This window comes from Euprymna scolopes, chromosome 35 (genome assembly GCF_053919585.1).
Source record: "Euprymna scolopes isolate OS-2025 chromosome 35, ASM5391958v1, whole genome shotgun sequence".
NCBI classification, from domain to species: Eukaryota; Metazoa; Mollusca; class Cephalopoda; order Sepiida; family Sepiolidae; genus Euprymna; species Euprymna scolopes.
In genome coordinates this window covers 35,065,862-35,081,033 of record NC_136516.1, presented here as the reverse complement: position 1 = coordinate 35,081,033, position 15,172 = coordinate 35,065,862, and the positions used below count along the sequence as shown (strand labels likewise).

General features: G+C 31.5%; 1 protein-coding gene and 1 non-coding gene across 5 annotated transcripts in view; one reads left to right on the top strand and one right to left on the bottom strand.

Annotated features, from left to right (window-relative positions):
• Positions 1–14,709, bottom strand: part of LOC145259810 (coiled-coil domain-containing protein 13-like) — a 161,652-nt gene extending 146,943 nt beyond the window's left edge. For 3 of the 4 annotated variants that reach the window (XR_013864211.1, XR_013864213.1, XM_080117603.1), the window contains exons 1-2: positions 14,265–14,709; positions 422–594 (exon numbers count right to left, since the gene is read on the bottom strand). Coding sequence is in view for 1 of the 4 variants with exons in the window: in XM_080117603.1 (XP_079973729.1) it covers positions 422–580 (159 nt within the window). In the remaining 3 variants the exon portion in view is untranslated. The remainder of the gene's footprint in view (positions 1–421; positions 595–14,264) is intronic. The other variant, XR_013864212.1, reaches the window with a different exon arrangement.
• Trnar-acg (transfer RNA arginine (anticodon ACG)) lies at positions 1,722–1,794 on the top strand. The gene has a single exon. It is a non-coding gene; the product is annotated as a tRNA-Arg (tRNA).
• Positions 14,710–15,172: the final 463 nt, after the last annotated feature.

Sequence of the window (15,172 nt, the reverse complement as noted above, 5' to 3'; positions counted from 1 at the left end):
GGCAATAGACTCACTCAGTGCAAGAGAAATCCAGACAATTGCACTTAAGGGAACATTGAGGATACTAAAAAGAGCTCTCGGTTGGTTTCAATAAAAAGCAGGGGAATGTTGGCAGCTGGTGTGGTTGCCCCATACCTAGCGTTACAATCTTCAAAGGAAGAAAATGAAAAAAAAACATAAACACAGATAGACACAGGCACACATACAAAGAGACACACACATATACACACACAATACAAATACACACAAATACACATACACAAAGACACATACACAAAGACACACACACACACACACAAAGACATGCACACACATATATATATACACACACACACAAAGACATGCACACACATATATATACACACACACAAAGATGCACACAGAAGCAAATAGAAGATTTCTTAAGCCAAAGCATTTATACCTGAAGATTTAATTCATCGTCCACACCGAACGTCAATTGCGATTCCAACATAAGCGAGTTGATTGTCATTTTTTCACTTTTCTTTTTCAATTGAACCTTCTGCTGCATTTCTTCATTGGAAGGAAGCGGCATCTTTTTCGCTTTACCAAAACTTGGCATTTTCCCTCTTGTAGCTGGAAATACAAGAACGAGTTAACAAATGAAAGTATATCAACCCGAGAAATGTCGATGCTAGTCCATAACGCTTCTTCCCCGCCCTAGAAAAAAAAATTTAATTAAAAGAAAAACCCTGACGGAAATAAAACATCATACACCAAAAAATCACGTAAATTGATCAAGTCATTTTATTTTTATAAAGAAAATCATTTGAAGTGATTAATGGGAATTCACAGCGATTACAAGGTTGATTTTAAACTCTATTTATGAAAAGCTATTTTAAGAGGGTGATAAATTTGAGATTTTTAATTCCCCCTTCTTTATATTCAAAATGGCTTTCTAAAATCTCGCAGTTTTGAACTATTTGAAATTATTTCCCTTGTACTTTAAAATATTTTCAAAATGGCGTTGAGAGATCGTCAATCATCATCTTGACATAAAAAAAATTGTGTTTCTTTTTTATCTAAAGTGTGTACATATTTTTGCAAAAGCAAAAATACACTTATAGGGAGTGTGTATATTACACGAGCAGATCTTTTTAACATTTTTTTTTTCCTCAAATGTTTTCCTCTGCAATCGATTGTAAATAGTGATGCAGCTAATGATTCACTTTTCTTTTAAAATAAAGCTAATTGGCAGTATTTCGTTGTAAGTTGACAAAATGTTATTTAATTTTTTTTTATAAACAAATGTACATAGTCAACCAGAACTTTCTAGTAAAAAAAAAAATAAAATAAAATAAAACATAGACTAATAATTGAAAATTTAATGGTTAGAAAGACCAGACGAATGTGAAATTGTTTTTAATAAATATTGCTATTTATCTATACTATTAATAAAATTATGTTTGTTTATTTATTTATGTGTGTGTGTGTGTGTGTGTGTGTGTGTGTGTGTGCCAATAAAACTTTCGAACGGATGTACTGAATCGAAAAATTCTTTCTTTTCCCTGAAAGGTGTGAGTCCCTAGATTATCTTTATTCATATATATGGTTCGTAATGAATAACGCAGAGTCACACAAAAAGCCTGAAAGAAGGGTTTGGGGGCCATTTTGTGCAATTGTCGAAAAAGTTACCTGCCCATGTCAACAGAATTTAGCACTGTCTGTATACAGTCACGGTAACATCTTTCGGCATACAAACAGGACTTGTGGTGCAATGGATAACGCATCTGACTACGGATCAGAAGATTCCAGGTTCGAATCCTGACAAGTTCGTAATAATTTTAACCATCATTTTTCCGACGTTTACTCATTATCCTTACCCTTAGTTAGGGTATTTTTGTTTTTTCAGTGATTTTGTTTTGTGCATATGAGAATTTCCCATCCTCCAAGTTCACAGGGTAAGCGTTGATGATAAGTGTACTTAATGTTGAGTGTACTCGGTTTTGTGCTTGACTCGGCATTGTGTGTGCCGACGCGGCGCAGCCGCTAGTTAAAAATAAAATTGATTTTTTTCTTTCAAATTTCCGAACAGTAAAATATTTATTTTCAGGAAATTGAAGAATTTGTTCCTTTGCTTTTGTTTTATTTTTCTTTCTTTTTTTATTTGCGTTTGCAGATGCCAAAAACCTGTAATCGAACAAAAACATCATTTTGACAAACTACAAACAAGTCATGCCGGGGATGACCACCACTATGACATATAAGAGTAAAAAAAAAAAGAAAAAGAAGAAAAGAAAAAGAAGAAAAGAAAAGAACAACTGTCTATTTTCCTTAAGATAAAAATATTTTGCTCTTTGAAAATTTGAAAGAAAAATAAAATTTCAATTTCATCTATAATATAAATCTCACCTGCTTGTTTAAATGTATGTATGTATGTATTGTGGTCAGGTCAAGTCATATGCTACTGGTACCATGTAACCTAGTACTACCTGCCTCATGGTCAGGCCACCGGTGACTAAACTGGTTCCCCCACCAGACTTGTTTGGTGAGGAGGACGGCTAGTCTTCCTGAAGGATTAAAAACAAGACCTTCCAAAGGGCGAATGAACCCTTTTTCGGGGTTAACGGCCAACTGGCATCGTGTATATTTGTGTGTATATATATATATGTGTTAGGGTGGAGAGGGCTCCGTAAGCCGTGGTGGAGGCAACCTTCCTAGGAGAAGCTAATCTCTGATTTAAAAAATCATAAAGCGGGAGACCAGTATCCGCATTAAGCTGGTCTGCAGTTTAACTTGTTGCTGGCTATCTTGCTCTTGCTTGTTGCTGGATCTCAACATTTTGAACTGAGAGAGGGACTTAGCTGTCATACAAAGCTAAGACTCTGTAACATCATTTTTGTATAGATACTCCCTCAGGTATTTGGACTCATAGACTTTAAGTGTCTGAGGGAATGGTACTCGACTGACAAGGCGTTGCAATCATCATGTATGTATATATGTACGTATCTATCTATCTAAGATCTGCGTTTACAAGACCTGTGTGCTAACCACACTGTTGTATTCATCGGAGACATGGACATTGCATCAAAGGCACATTAAATGGCTTGAACGATTTTATCAAAAATGCTTGAGACGTATCTTAAACATCAAGTGGCAAGCACAAGTACCCGATACTGAAGTCCTCATGAGAGCTTGTTGCTCTAGAGTTGAGACCCTTGTAATCAGATCTCACATGCGTTGGGTGGGCCACCTGGCTCGAATGAAAGATTGTAGGCTGCCAAAACAATTTTTTTACAGAGAGCTGAAAAATGGCAAGCGCCCTCAACACAAGCCTAGGAAGAGGTTCAGGGACTCTACAAAGAATAATTTGAAAGTCTTACAAATCGACATCGACACATGGGAAGAACTTACTCTGCAAAGGCCAAAGTGGCGAAACCTTATACGTGAAACTTGTGATGCTCTAGAGAAAAGAAAGCAGGCCCACAGCAATCTGAAGCGAGAGCTTTGGAAAGGTTTCATTGATGGTCTTAACCATGACACACAGAGCTGGAAATGCGACATTTGTGAACGAGTGCTTTTGTCAAAAGCTGGCTACGTCAACCACCTTAAGTTGCCCAAAACTCCTGTTCAGGTCAACTTTGCACTTGTTAGTCTGAACCAAACGATCTGTTTAACATGCAGCAAAGTTTGCAAGTCTACTGCTGGTTTGAGAAGACATGTGATTGTTCGTAGGAATACCCTTGAACCTCTCGAGGAAGTCAACTCGATGGAAATTGCCCAATTTGTATGTCACATCTGCTTCAAGATGTGTAAATCTGCGGCGGGAGTGCAAAGTCATTTGAGATGGCATGGACGACAAGATTGGGAGAACTCAATGTGACGGCGATCATCTGGAAAGATACAGCAATTATCATCATGTATATATATATATATATATATATATATATATGCATGTATGTATGTCTGCCTAAAACTTTCGACAGAGGCGACGGATTTTCACGAGACTTGTTATCATTTTGAAGCTCGACTGTTCCAACAACAAATATCAAAAAATTGGCTAAAAACATTAATTCCTTCACCCTCAACTGGGCACTTTTTTATGAAGAGGGGATCGCTTTTTTCATCGATATTTTCAAAATATTCCCTCTTTTCAACTGACTAGCCTTAATTTAAACCTTCGCCACAACAGTTTGGTGATGGACACAACGGCAAAGACGTCACGTTTTTTTTTTTCATATTCTTTTCCTCCTTCATAGTATGGGTTCGTGCCTGCCTACTACCACATTTTTTTTTTTTTTTTGCTCAACACACACCTCCAAACACCCAGGCAATGTTGGGCACCCAGGCTAGTTTTTAATAAATAGCAATATTTATTTTATATATATGTATAGGTGAATGGTGGCTGCATAAAGATATATGATACTCTTAGGTGCGAGTAATTTTCTAGCATGGTAGAGGGAGTCCACTTTCTTTGCAGCAGTCTTGGCAATGTCCTCAATGTATTTGTTTCAATTCTCGTTTCCTGTGAATGTTAAGCTGAAGAGTTTGGATGATGAACTCTAAGGTAAGGTGTTATTAGTCATGGTTATCAATGGTTGAGAAGATTCCTTGTAATTTTTAAAGGAAAGAAGCTTAGTCTTAGTAGCATTAAATGTTACAATCCATTTACTATAACTAATATTTGTTCGATTCTAGAAATATGTACAGTTGAATTTGCTTGACAATGGCTAGAGACAACACCCCTACTAAACCAAGCACTGTTATTTATGAAAGGCATTTTCCAGTGGTTATTAGAGAAACCGTACGACCTAAGAATTCCCTGCCAGTATCTGATCATTTGCCATCAAGTGTATTAAGAATTCCTTTTTTTTTTTTACATAGGCATAACCACTTATCAAGGCCCAGAGACCACTCGAGGATAAGGGTTAAGAATGTACAGTAGTCAATTGGACAATATAGTAATTGTGAGTAATGGAAATTCAGTAAATTTGTTAACTTAAGTGGAACAGCTCATCAAGAACTTATTTACGCTGGACTTGAAGACAACTATATTGTAGTCAACTGGAAAGCAGGAAAACGGAAGACAGTTTCACAGGCGTGCAGTTCTAAGAAAGAAGCTTTGTTCATGGAATCTACGTTTAGGTTTAGGCACATATAAAGAGTGGGGGGAATTATTGATAGTGTTTTCTGCTAGACGAGCGTTTCTTGTGAAAGTTTGGTGAGGGGGGGACTATAGATTGAAGCTCAATCGAACACTTTTCATGAAAATCATGATAAAGCAGAGACAAACTCGCAACATCTCTTCTGTGAGATAGAGGTTGCAAGGAAGAGAAAATGACATCTCCTACGAGGTTACGAAGTCTATTTTGAACTCTATCAAGGCAGGACAAGTTCTCTCTAGCAACTCCTGCCCAGATGTGGCAACAGTACTCCATCCTTGGACGTACCTGGCTCTTATATAGGTAAAGAATTGCATCAGCAGTAAGATATCTACTGGATCAATAGAAGGATCCCACCATTTTTCCAGTGACCTTGACAACAGATTTGATGTACGTGTTCCATTTAAGATCAGGAGTAAAGGCGAAGCCCAGAAGCTTGTCAAAACTTGAGGCCTCCTGAAGACGAGAGCCATTCATTTCAATTGATGCCAGATGGGGATCAGAACGTTGATGATGTAAAGATAGAAGCTTGGTTTTATATGCATTAAAAGTAACCAGCCACTCCTTTCCCCATTGTACCACATGCTCAAGATCAGAGGAGAGAGAATCGAAGAGAACATGTCGTTTATGGTCTTAGATGTGCTATCATAGATGGTAGTGTCATCAGCATAAATGTCTATGAATGATGTAAGGATGTGATTTGGAAGATCATTAATGTAGATCAGGAAAAGAGTTGGGCCCAGGATGGACCCCTGAGGGACTCCAGCATTAATACTGTGAGCTTCTGATTTTTGCCCATCAGCTACTACTCTTATGAACCTATCAGAGAGAAATGATTTAATAATTCGACCAAATCGTAGAATGACAAATAAATTGTCTGCTTCTGTGCGAAAGTTGAAAACTGATAAGTCCTAAAAAAATGGTAAGTACCTAAAAAAAAATTATTACTTTTATAAATTGGTTAGAAAATATTGATCAAAAGGATTTCTACTAGAAGTTACATTCTATAAAGTTCAAAATCAGCTGTTGATCAAGTTTGTTGACTTTTTTTACTGGAAATATTCCAATATTTATGATAAAAATTTGTGAAAATTATTAATTTAAATGCTACTGTGGTGTATACATACACATATCTGTTCTAAAAAAAAAACAAGTCGCAATGTTTCAGTCAAAGGTCAATGAATGAAGTGATTGGTTTCTCAACAAAATAGTAATCGAACCAGAATATCAACAAAAATATAAATTGAACCAGAATATCAAAAAAAAAATTGAAAAATTGAACCAATATATACACAAAATATAAATTGAACCATAATATTAACAAAGTATAAATTGAACCAGAATATCAACAAAATAATAATTGAACCAAAATATCAACAAAATAATAATTGAACCAGAATATCAACAAAATATAAATTATTTAGCAAAATATAAACTGAGCCACAATATCAACAAAATATAAATGGAACCAGAACGTAAACAAAATAAAAATTGAACCAGAATATCATCAAAAAAATATAAATTGAACCATGATATATAAACAAAATATAAATTGAATCAATATTTTAGCACAATATAAATTGAAGTAAAATATCGACAAAATATAAATCGAATCAGAACGTCAACAAAATATGAATTGAACCAGAATATCAACAAAATATAAATTGAACTAAAATTTTAGCAAAATATAAGTTGATCCAGTATATAAACAAAACATTGAACCAGAATCTCAGCAAAATATAAATTAGAACCAGAATATCAACAAAATTTAAATTGAACCAGAACATCAACAAAATAATACTTAAACCAGAATATAAATAAAATATTTATGGAACCAACATATTAACAAAATATTAATGAAACAAAAGTTTCAATAAAATATAAATTGACCACAGTATCAAGAAAATTAAAATCGAACCAAAATATCAACTAAATATTTATTGGACCAAAATATCAACAATATAAGAATTAAACTAGAACCAACAAAATAAAAATTAAACCAAAATATAAACAAAATACAAATTGAACAAGAATATCAACAGAATATAAATTTAACCTGAATATCAACAAAATATAAATCGAATAAGAACATCAAAAATATATAAATTTAACCAGAATATCAACAAAATATAAATTGAACCAATATTTTAGCAAAATATAAATTGAGCTAAAATATCAACAAAATAAAAATTGAACCAGAACATCAACAAAATATAAACTGAACCGGAATATCAAAAAAATAAAAATTTGACCAAAATATTAACAAGATAAACATTGAATCAGAATATCAACAAACAAAAAAAATTGAACCAGAATATCAGAAAAATATAAAAAAGAACCAGAATGACAACAAAAACAGAACATTAACAGAATACAAATTGAACCAGAATATAAACAAAATATAAATTGAACATAAACAAAAATTGAGCCTAAATATAAACATGACAAAAATTAAACCAAAATATCCACAAAATAAAAATTGAACTAGAATATCAATAAAATAAAAATTGAACTAGAATATCAATAAAATAAAAATTGAACTAGAATATCAATAAAATAAAAATTGAACTAGAATATCAATAAAATAAAAATTGAACTAGAATATCAATAAAATAAAAATTGAACTAGAATATCAATAAAATAAAAATTGAACTAGATTATCAACAAAATAAAAATTGAACTAGAATATCAATAAAATAAAAATTGAACTAGAATATCAATAAAATAAAAATTGAACTAGAATATCAACCACATAAAAATTGAACTAGAATATCAATAAAATAAAAATTGAACTAGAATATCAATAAAATAAAAATTGAACTAGAATATCAACAAAATAAAAATTGAACTAGAATATCAACAAAATATTAATTGAAACAGAATATCAACAAAATAAAAATTGAACTAGAATATCAACAAAATAAAAATTGAACTAGAATATCAACAAAATAAAAATTGAACTAGAATATCAACAAAATATTAATTGAAACAGAATATCAACAAAATAAAAATTGAACTAGAATATCAACAAAATATTAATTGAAACAGAATATCAACAAAATAAAAATTGAACTAGAATATCAACAAAATAAAAATTGAACTAGAATATGAACAAAATAAAAATTGAACTAGAATATCAACAAAATAAAAATTGAACTAGAATATCAACAAAATAAAAATTCCACTAGAATATCAATAAAATAAAAATTGAACTAGAATATCAACAAAATAAAAATTGAACTAGAATATCAACAAAATAAAAATTGAACTAGAATATCAACAAAATAAAAATTGAACTAGAATATCAATAAAATAAAAATTGAACTAGAATATCAATAAAATAAAAATTGAACTAGAATATCAACAAAATAAAAATTGAACTAGAATATCAATAAAATAAAAATTGAACTAGAATATCAACAAAATAAAAATTGAACTAGAATATCAACAAAATAAAAATTGAACTAGAATATCAACAAAATAAAAATTCCACTAGAATATCAATAAAATAAAAATTGAACTAGAATATCAATAAAATAAAAATTGAACTAGAATATCAATAAAATAAAAATTGAACTAGAATATCAATAAAATAAAAATTGAACTAGAATATCAATAAAATAAAAATTGAACTAGAATATCAATAAAATAAAAATTGAACTAGAATATCAATAAAATAAAAATTGAACTAGATTATCAACAAAATAAAAATTGAACTAGAATATCAATAAAATAAAAATTGAACTAGAATATCAATAAAATAAAAATTGAACTAGAATATCAACCACATAAAAATTGAACTAGAATATCAATAAAATAAAAATTGAACTAGAATATCAATAAAATAAAAATTGAACTAGAATATCAATAAAATAAAAATTGAACTAGAATATCAACAAAATAAAAATTGAACTAGAATATCAATAAAATAAAAATTGAACTAGAATATCAATAAAATAAAAATTGAACTAGAATATCAATAAAATAAAAATTGAACTAGAATATCAATAAAATAAAAATTGAACTAGAATATCAATAAAATAAAAATTGAACTAGAATATCAATAAAATAAAAATTGAACTAGAATATCAATAAAATAAAAATTGAACTAGATTATCAACAAAATAAAAATTGAACTAGAATATCAATAAAATAAAAATTGAACTAGAATATCAATAAAATAAAAATTGAACTAGAATATCAACCACATAAAAATTGAACTAGAATATCAATAAAATAAAAATTGAACTAGAATATCAATAAAATAAAAATTGAACTAGAATATCAACAAAATAAAAATTGAACTAGAATATCAACAAAATATTAATTGAAACAGAATATCAACAAAATAAAAATTGAACTAGAATATCAACAAAATAAAAATTGAACTAGAATATCAACAAAATAAAAATTGAACTAGAATATCAACAAAATATTAATTGAAACAGAATATCAACAAAATAAAAATTGAACTAGAATATCAACAAAATATTAATTGAAACAGAATATCAACAAAATAAAAATTGAACTAGAATATCAACAAAATAAAAATTGAACTAGAATATGAACAAAATAAAAATTGAACTAGAATATCAACAAAATAAAAATTGAACTAGAATATCAACAAAATAAAAATTCCACTAGAATATCAATAAAATAAAAATTGAACTAGAATATCAACAAAATAAAAATTGAACTAGAATATCAACAAAATAAAAATTGAACTAGAATATCAACAAAATAAAAATTGAACTAGAATATCAATAAAATAAAAATTGAACTAGAATATCAATAAAATAAAAATTGAACTAGAATATCAACAAAATAAAAATTGAACTAGAATATCAATAAAATAAAAATTGAACTAGAATATCAACAAAATAAAAATTGAACTAGAATATCAACAAAATAAAAATTGAACTAGAATATCAACAAAATAAAAATTGAACTAGAATATCAACAAAATATTAATTGAAACAGAATATCAATAAAATAAAAATTGAACTAGAATATCAACAAAATAAAAATTGAACTAGAATATCAACAAAATATTAATTGAAACAGAATATCAATAAAATAAAAATTAAATCAAAATGTTAGCAAAATATGAATTGGAACAGTATATACACAAAAAAAATTGAACCAGAATATGAACAAAAGAAAAAATTGAACCAAAATATCATCAAAAATATAAATTAAGCAAAAACAAGCTGTGCTGTGCGTGGTCCCCCTCTGGTGCTGCATGTGAGATGACACCACAAAAAATAGTGAAGAAATGATGAATGTAAGAAGTGTTAATGGCCAACATTGTCTTCACATTTTCGCCAAGTTTCAAAAAAATCTAATGGATGGGGCAAAAGTTACGGGGTAAAAAGTGTCATTTTTTGCAATTTGAGAGCATTTGTGATCCGTTTTTCTAGTGAATCAAAACTAATTTGTTTGAACAGAAACATAATAAAGTCTTTATAATATAAACTTTTTTCACAAAGAACTCAGAGAAGAAATTTTAACTAAAAAATAAATTACATAATATACACACATATATATATATATATATTTCCCCAAAACCTTTGGCCTTGATGAAGGGGATACTAAAACTGCTGCTGTGGTTTCAAATGATCTTAAATAACATACTCAACCACCTCAGCAGGAATAACCTTCTTAGTAACACACAATATGGTTTCCGCTCTGCAAGATCTACCGCAGATGTGCTGACGGTTATATCCCACAGGATTAGTGAATCTCTTGACAAAGGCTTCCTTTCTAGGGCAATTGCTCTTAACATATCAAAGGCCTTCGACAAGGTATGGCATAAGGGTCTACTTCACAAGATTTCCAGCTACGGTATAACTGGAAATGTTTTCTCGATAATTAAATCATTTCTCTCTGATAGGCTCATAAGAGTAGTGGTAGATGGACAAAAATCGGAGGCCTGCAATATAAATGCTGGAGTCCCTTAGGGGTCAATCCTGGGCCCAACTCTCTTCCTGATCTACATCAATGACCTCCCTAAACACATACTTAAATCATTCGTTGACATCTATGCTGATGACACGACCATCTACGGCAACACATCAAAGGCTGTAAATGACAAAGTTCTCTCTGATTCTCTCTCCTCTGATCTCGAGCGCATGGTTCAGTGGGGGAAGATGTGGCTGGTTACCTTTAATGCATCCAAAACCAAAATCCTATCCTTACATCATCAACGCTCTGATCCCCATCTGGCATCAATTGTGATGGATGGCTCTCGTCTGGGTGAGGGCCCGTGTTTTGACAAGCTTCTGGGTTTGACCTTTACTCCTGATCTGAAATGGAACACGTACATCAAGTCTGTTGCCAAGGTCGCTGGAAAGATGGTGGGATCCTTCTACCGCTCCAGAAGATATGTCACTACTGATGCAATTCTCTATCTATATAAAAGCTAAGTACGTCCAAGGATGGAATACTGTTGCCATATCTGGGCAGGAGCTGCTAAAAACAGCCTATCCTACCTTGACAGAGTACAAAATAGACTTTGTGGCTTAGTGGGGGATACCCTTTTCTCTACCCTGCAACCTCTATCCCACAGAAGAGACGTTGCGAGCCTATCCTTGTTTTATCGTTATTTCCATGGCAAGTGCTCGTCTGAACTCCAATCTCTGGTCCCCCTTCATCAATCTTTCACGAAAAACACCCGTCTAGCTGAATCCACTGTGAAAAATTACCCCCACTCTATATCTGTGCCTAAATCAAAACGCGGATTCCATGAACAAAGCTTCTTTCTCAGAACTGCACGCCTGTGGAACTCTGTTCCGTCTGCCTGCTTCCCACCGGACTACAACTTGGATGTGTTCAAGTCCAACGTTAACAAATTCCTAATGAACCGCCCCCTTAAGTAAACACTTCATCAAATCTCCACACTAACGTAATGTACTTGTAATAACCCTTATCGCTGAGTGGCTTCCGGGCCTTGATAAGTGGTGATCATTGTGTAAATAAAAAAAAAAAAAACATCAAGGGGAGACTTGATTCCAAATATTTCTCATACGTTATATCTCCCCTCTTTTGGAAATAGGACACGATTATGAATATCTCCAGTATCAAATAATCTTTATACACTGTGAAATTTACTTTATGTATAAAAACCAAAGAGGAGAGATATAACATATGAGAAATATTTGGAATCAAGTCTCCCAGTGCTGTTATTTCAGATCATTTGAAACCATAGCAGCAAGTTTTAGTCTCCTCTTCATCAAGGCCAGAAGTTTTGGGGAAATATTAGATATTTTGTAATTTATATGCAAAACTAGGGAAACAAATGATTCTGATTGAAACATTGGTAAAGTTGGTAAAGGTGCAGTATCTTTCCACCCTCAAAAAATCCTTTAAAGTTAACGTTTAAAATTCCAGGAAACGAGTAGTTTCCAAGATATGAAGAAGTTATAGTATTAGTAGTAATCTACTTTTAAGAAGCACGGAGACAATGAAATTCAAAATGTGAGGTGAGAAAGAACGACCACGTGCACATTTGTATTTTTTTTTTTAAATAAACAAATATTTATTTATTTAAAGTTTCAAATTTTCGGCTTATAAAAAAGCCTTCATCATTATTTTTTTTTATTTTAAACAATACAATATACTTTTTTTTTCTTTTCTTATGTGCCATGATGTCGTTTAGCAGAGTTTGTTTGTAGAAGGTGGTGATTGTGTATTGTCAGTCTAGTGGTAAGCGCCATTCATGGCACGTAAGAAAAGAAAATATATATATATATATATATATATATATATATATATATATATATATATATATATATATATATATTGTATTGCTTTTTTAAAAAAATCCTGATGAGAGCTTTTTTATAAGCCGAAAATTTGAAACTTTAAATAAATAAATAAATATTTGTTTATTAAAAAAAAAAAATACAAATGTGCACGTGGTAGTTCTTTCTAACCTCACAAGAAGTTATAGTTTTAAAAACTGGGAGATCACTTTTCTATATTAATGTAGCATAAAATGAACACCTACGGTATAACTACCTTTTTTGGTGGGGGGAGGGCGACGTCTGTTATTTTTTTTTAAGGGATAGTGTCTATTTGGTAATTGTGGCCTGGTAAACCAACTAAAAAACCTACCTTTAAAAACTTGTTTTCTGTAGGTTTCCTGAGTATTAAGCAATATAATTCTTTATATTATAAGTGGTGGTTATTGTTGTATGTGCAAGCATGCGCATATTTTTAATTAATACATGCAAAAGTACTTTTCATTGCGGAAAATTTAAATACGATATTTATTTTCAGCACACCCGAAAACCTATTGAAAACAAGTTTTTTAATGTAGGTTTTGTGTTGGTCTACCAGAACACCCACCCCTAAAAAAAATACCCCCCCCAAAGAGTTCAAAATAGATTTCATAGATTAGTGAGTGATGACTGATGCCCTTTTCTCTTCCCTGCAACCCTTTCCCACAGAAGAGACGTTGCGAGTCTGTCACTGCTTTATCGTTATTTTCATGGCAAGTGCTTGTCTGAGCTCCAATCTATGGTCCCCCCACCTTGCCAAACTTTTACGAGAAACACTCATCTAGTTGAAACCACTATTAAAAATTTACCTCACTCTTTATCTGTGCTTAAACCTAAGCTTCTTTCTTAGAACTGCACGCCTGTGGAACCCTGTTTCGTTTTCCTTCTTTCCAACTGACAACAATATGGTTGTCTTCAAATCCAATGTAAACAAGTTCTTGATGAGCCGTTCCCCTTAAGTAATCCAATTTACCAAATTTCCACTTGTTCCCTTTGACCACTGTACACTCATTAACCCTTAACCTCGAGTAGCCTCCGGGCCTTGATAACTAGTGACTCCTTTGTAAAAAAAAAAAAAAAATGTTAATAATCAATCTTGTGCCTAACTCTACCCTCGTGGAAAGCCAAGTAAATAGAACCCCCGGGTTTGGACCAGCGCCTACTAAATAAATCAGTCATGTAGGATTTTAATTGCAATTCACTTTATTTTCTTTCTTTCTTTTTTCTAAGAATCTAAGACAAAGAAAAACTAATGTTTAAAATAGTTAATCAATGTGTTTTTGCTTTTGTTTTTAGGTTGTTCGTTTTGTTTTTGTTTTTTGTTTTTCTTTAATTTTATAAGAAAACAAAAAAAAATACTTACATGAGAGTAAGAAGAAGCAAGGAAGAGGTTCGTGGATAACTCGGTAACCATGACAACGGGAATTCAGTTTGAGTTATCTCCCTTAGATAATTGACCTCATCCCCGACCAAAATCAATTTGAGCTGCATCATTTCGATTTAATTTACAGGACAAAAGAAATATTAATATTTATTTCGACTTTATTTATAGAACAATTGGAATATCATTATTTATTTCCACTTCTAAAAAAAAAAGGGGGGCTAATTCGTATTTCAGTTACGTTAATTATTTAAAATATGGGTTTTCACAATACTCCCGGTTTTTTTTTAAATGCTATATACATCGGAAGTGGGGGTAATCAATCACTTCTGCCTGCTAGCCCATAACTGGGTGATCATTTTACGTTAGATTTGTAGGCGAAAATGATCCTCCATTCTAAAGTCGGCATTGCATTTGCATTACTTCCCCTGTTTTCTAGACGGTGAAAGATGATTTGGCGTCCCCGACGAAACATCTTCCAAACAGATATTTTAACTGAAGAAATTTATCACATTCTTAGACGACGACGACGAAGAAGAAGAAGAAGAAGAAGGAGAAGTAGTTTGGCGTAAGAATTATACTTTTAGTAGTAGTAGTAGTAGTAGTACCTATTTACTATGCCTCCCCACGGGACAGAGTTAGACACCAGGGTCGTAGTAGTAGTAGTTTGGCGTAAGAATTATACTTTTAGTAGTAGTAGTTGTTTGGCGTAAGAATTATACTTTTAGTAGTAGTAGTTGTTTGGCGTAACAATTATACTTTTAGTAGTAGTAGTAGTAGTAGTTTGGCGTAAAAATTATACTTTTAGTAGTAGTAGTTGTTTGGCGTAAGAATTATACTTTTAGTAGTAGTAGTTGTTTGGCGTAACAATTATACTTTTAGTAGTAGTA